Source organism: Cynara cardunculus, assembly GCF_001531365.2.
Source record: "Cynara cardunculus var. scolymus isolate 2C chromosome LG 12, CcrdV1, whole genome shotgun sequence".
NCBI lineage: Eukaryota > Viridiplantae > Streptophyta > Magnoliopsida > Asterales > Asteraceae > Cynara > Cynara cardunculus.
Window position 1 is genome coordinate 30,610,991 of NC_037539.1, and position 5,357 is coordinate 30,616,347.

The following is a 5,357-nucleotide window of genomic DNA, read 5'->3' on the forward strand; positions in this document are numbered from 1 at the left end:
AATATTAAATTTTTTATGATATTTTTAAATTTATATTTCTGTCAAAAATAAAAAAATGTAAAAAAAAAGTTTCAAACTAATTTAATTTTTGTTTAGACAATTAAATTATAGAGAAAAGAAACAACATTTTATATAATTATTATTACAAGATATCTCGATCTGCAATCAAATTCTTCAAGAAAGCTTGACGATTAGATAAAAAATCACAAGGAAATAAATCTATGATTCAAACTTCAATCAGAGTTTGAAAGTTTGAATTCTTACTGTTTTCCAAAATCTCATCTTCAATCCATTTCTCCAATTTTAAATTCTTACTGTTTTCCAGAATCTCATCTTCCATCGGTTTCTGAGATTTTGAATTCTCGACTCCATCGTTACCAACGCAATGCTTCACAGCATCCCTCAAATCTTCAAATTCATTGCACCTCCTGAAAAATCCACTCATCAATTTCTTCAGTTCATCGTCTCTAAGATCATCCGTAAATGGTTTGATCGGGATTGCATTTTCCGGCTGCAAACCGTATGAATTTGGGTTGTCATCAACGATCACCGCTTGTTTCAAATCTCGCCCTAAATCTGATATATCCTTTACGAACTTCCCCTCCATTGCTTTACATGAATTCCGATACAATCTGTGCGAGATCAAACCCCTCCAATCCAGTTTATCCAGCACCAACGAAGCGTATTCCTCTATTCCCGCCGTAAAAATGACGATTTCGAAGTTGTTTCTGCTTAAGAATTGAAGGAATTCGTCAACAAACGGACGTTTGAGCACGTAGAAGCCAACTCTTTCCCCATCGAGCAACGGCTTGACTACGAAATCGTAGTTTCCTGGAAGTGATGGGCCGGTGGCTGGTGTGGAATGGATTAGGGTTTCGTCAAGGTCGAGGAACACCGTCTTTTGATTGGGGGAATTAGGTGGAGGAAGGGAGGCGGTTGGCTCTTGGAAGAGTGAGCGGCGGACGGTGGCGATCTGGTCGTCGGTGGAGATGGAGAATTTTTTGAGAACTTGATAGCCTTTTTTGACGGAGGATTTACCTTTTGGAGTGGCGATACGGACGAGCTTGGAGAAGATCTTTATGAGACGGCGGTGGCAGGTGTAGATCGATTTATTAATGGAGGCAACTACTACGGACGCTGTCTTGGTGGCGGTGGTGACTGGAGTCCTCCTACGACGGCGGAGATTCCGATTGGGGTGGGCGGCTGGAGATCCTTTTGGCTTGTTAGCTTTAGACACCATTTTTGGGGTTTCTGTGAAAATTAGGGATTTGAGGAGTGGTTGGGAAGTGGAGGGTTTAATGGAGATTTGAAGTTAGGTTCGGAGTAACGGTCAGATGAGGGATTAGGTTGGGTACCCAGCCCATAGGTTTTGTAAAAGAAAAAGACGAAAAAGGGTAAATAGATTTAGGCATGGTTGTTTTCAAAAATCAATTTATCTTTGGCGGGAGACGAAGGGCATTTTGGGGAAAATAATCATATTTTAAAATTTTATGCTTTTTATAACAATTATTATTCTACTTAACGCCCGCTAATGTTGTGAACCTTCCAGATATGAACAAATTAATTGCATTTAATTTTTCTTTTTAGAGTAAGCTACAAATTCAGTCCATGTAGTTTGCTAAAATGACACTTTTGGTTCCTATGATTTTAAAATTATAAGATAGTTATCGAGGTTTTGAAAAATGTCAGAACTTTGGTCCTTTCTTCTAACGGTTGTTACATTTTTTGTTAAATTAGGGCATTTTTCAATCTTTAATCGATTATTTATCTTTTACACTATCAAAATCGACTTTATGACTTTACTTCCTGTGGTTTTCGATAGGGTAAAAGATAAAAAATCAATAGAATATGAAAATACCCCTCATTTAACATATTTTTTTAATAGCCGTTAGAGAGAGGGATCAAATCCAAACGTTTATACGATCACACCTTAAATTTTATAAATATGAATGATAAGTGGTTTGGTAGAACCATGCATGTTTACCAAGTAAACCCATGGGTTTAACATGTATAATCATGTGGGTTAAAGCGTGACTTGTATATATACGTGCGCCTAATTTTGTATATAAATACACTTCTTTGTAAATTTTTTATGAGTCTAATCAAATTAGAACTGATTTGTTTGTAGTAACCATGAGATCCAATGTGAACCACTCGTTTGAGATACTTAAGGATATTTTTTAAATAAGCTAAAAAGATAATATAGTATTTCTGTTTTTGACAACTAATCAAAATATTTAATTAAATTTTTTTGAAAGAAATATTTAATTAAATTTTTTAGAAAGAAATATTTAATTAAAATTATTTATCTAGTATATCAATTACCTAATACGTTTGTGAATCAACGTGTATCATAGTGATAACGTTCATAATGTTTCACGTGTATCACAATATTTCACGTGTATCACAATGTTTCACGTGTATCACAATGTATTTTATTTTTTTTATGAAATGCATTTTCGTTATTTTCATTGCTTTACAAATAGGCATGACAACGGGGCGGGGATGGGGCGGGTTTTGTAATCCCCGGCCCCGGTCCCCGCCAGGTACGGGGATTATCATCCTGTCCCCGGTCAAAACCCGGTAAAACCCCATAAATAGTTTCCTTTAGTTTGATTCTACCAGGGATCCCCGACCCCGACCCCGGTTTCCGGCCTCGTCCTCAATTTGAGTCTACCGAGGATCCCGGCCCCGGGACCCGTTTTAGCATGGAATCTCCGTCCCCGTTCGGGTCAGGTGAACTGGGTTCCCCACCGGGTCGGGGCAAATCACCATCCCTATTTACAAAGGGTAACACATTGTGCATCTTGTATGTATATCTGGATATCACAGTGAATATCGTTTGTAGGTATCGTAGTGTGTATCTTGTGTTCACATAAGTTTAATCGGAATAAGGTTTGCCGAATAAGATTCACCTAGAGAGGAAAGAGGAGAGATGAGAGAGGATATTTATAAAATCTTTAAAATGCCCTTAATTAATATTCTAAGTTAAAATTATCAAAATTATTAATCTTCTAATTTAACCTCTAATTTGTGGTTGAGATTGGATTTCACTGTTAACACAAATTAATGAGTTCTCCTTGAATGTGTGTGTATATATATATATATATATATATATATATATATATATAGGGTCATTTGCTAACCATGAAAAGAGTATTACCTATATAAACTCTTTAAACTATGTACCAGTCTTTGTTTACACATTTTCATATCTCACCATGAAATTAATTTTAAGGGTATATTTGTAATTTTATTTTTTTTCTCTAGATTCCAATGTCATTAAGGAGTGTTACAAAACAATCAGATCCATGATTCTAACTAAATTAATGGTTTTATTATTTTATATGATTATTGGAGATTTGTTGTTGTAGAAGAAAAAACATAGATGATCATGTTCATCTTCATAGTAATCGTCATCATCTTTCTCACTGAAATATGTGTTCACAAATATGGAGAAATATGTGCGTAGGTGCATAGTTTGATCTCAGTTTACCAACGAATCATCAATTGGGGACGCATATTATATATATGTTCATGAATATGGAGAACTATGTGCATAATATGCGTTCACATATATGGAGACGTGATTATAAATCGGTTCATAATAGGTTCAATATTTGAACAAACTTGTTCATAAATATCGAATCTGCATAATGTGTTCTTCTGTTCATAAAAACTTGTTCATATAATGAATTTAGGCACGTGCTCATGAACCATGAGCACTTGTTCATACATGAACAATTTCCATAAATATCAAATACTTGTTCACACATGAACCATGAAATAAAAAAAACTGTAGAAGAATCTGGTGTCGAAGATTTTGCTATCGATTTCGATTCGATAACAAGAATAATTACGAGGCAGTTACATTGTCATTAGTGGGCAGTTACAAAACATCATATTGTCATTAATTGGTAGTTAAAATCTTTTTTCCAAAATACCCATTGTAAACATTGTTTACTTATGTTACCTTGTCTACTTGTGCAACTATTTACATTTTATGTAATGAATGATCTCAGCCACAAATTTCAATGATCAATGGATAAGTTTGGTTCACAAAGTTAACATCATATATTTGGTAAACAAATGAAATCACCCCTATGTGTGTGTATTTATATATATGTGTGTATATGTATGTATATGAGGAATATTTTGCAAACTGAGTCATTTGTACAAATCGTGAAAACTGTCGATTTCATTGTTTATTTTAGTGGAATTTTTTTATGAAATTGTTTAATATAATAAAATTGTTTCAAATAATTGTGGACATTATCATCTTCATTCTATTAATTTTAGTAAACAAATTTTTTCAAAATGAGAAAATACATGAAACAATTTAATTTTTACATAGAAACAAAAAGATATGAAACATTTTCATCATGAAATAAATTATTTGAAACAATTTCATCATATTAAACTAATTTCATGAAATTTTTTCACTAAAATAAACAATGAAATCGATGATTTTCACGGTTTGTACAAATAGTTTGGTTTGCGTTTTATCCTTCCCCTATATATATATATATATATATATATATATATATATATATATATATATATGCGATCAAATGCAAATCACTCATATTTGTACAAAGCGTGCAAACCACCCTTATCCCTCGATTCATTATTTAATCTTATATTTTTTTTCTTCATGAATTTGTTTAATCTTATGAAATTGTTTCATATAATACTTATGAAATTTTAATGAAATTGTTTCATATAATACTTATGGAATTTTAATGAAATTGTTTCATATAATACTTATGGAATTTTAGTGAAATTGTTTCATATAATACCTATGAAATTTTAATGAAATTGTTTCATATAATACTTATGAAATTTTAATGAAATTGTTTTATATATTTCTCTAAAATTAATATAATTAAGATGATAATATTCATGATTAACATACTTCACAATAAAAATGATTAGTCAACCTCTCATAATTACAAAAAAAAAAAAGAATGAATAAAATAAAAAATTATGATTGGTTAGATGAGGTGTGTATGGTTTATACAAATAATGTGGTTTGCAAAGTAAACCTCATATATATATATATATATATATATATATACTATCTTATTAAGCAAATTTAGAAAAAGTCTTAAAATACTAAATGACCAAAATACCCTTTATACTCACTTTTTCACCCCCTCCTCTCCTCACATACACTCACCCTCTCACAACCGATTTTTATAAAATTATAATTTTAAATTTACACTTTATATCCCTATAATTAATTAATTATTTTACTTTACGTCATTTACTTTAAAATGTTTCATTTTAAACCTTTATCAAATTAACATACATAATCGTATATCAATTAAAACATGTTTAAAAAATACATTTTTATT

General features: G+C 31.6%; 1 protein-coding gene across 1 annotated transcript; it reads right to left on the reverse strand.

The window, feature by feature from the left end:
- Positions 1-157: 157 nt before the first annotated feature.
- On the reverse strand, positions 158-1,240 carry LOC112523597 (CTD nuclear envelope phosphatase 1). The gene has a single exon (XM_025133265.1). The coding sequence runs from the start codon at positions 1,238-1,240 to the stop codon at positions 227-229; it is 1,014 nt and encodes a 337-aa protein (XP_024989033.1). The 3' UTR covers positions 158-226.
- Between the last annotated feature and the right edge of the window lie 4,117 nt (positions 1,241-5,357).

Excerpts from the sequence above, each read along its gene's own strand:
- LOC112523597 (XM_025133265.1), bottom strand. The coding sequence starts at position 1,240 with ATGGTGTCTAAAGCTAACAAGCCAAAAGGATCTCCAGCCGCCCACCCC.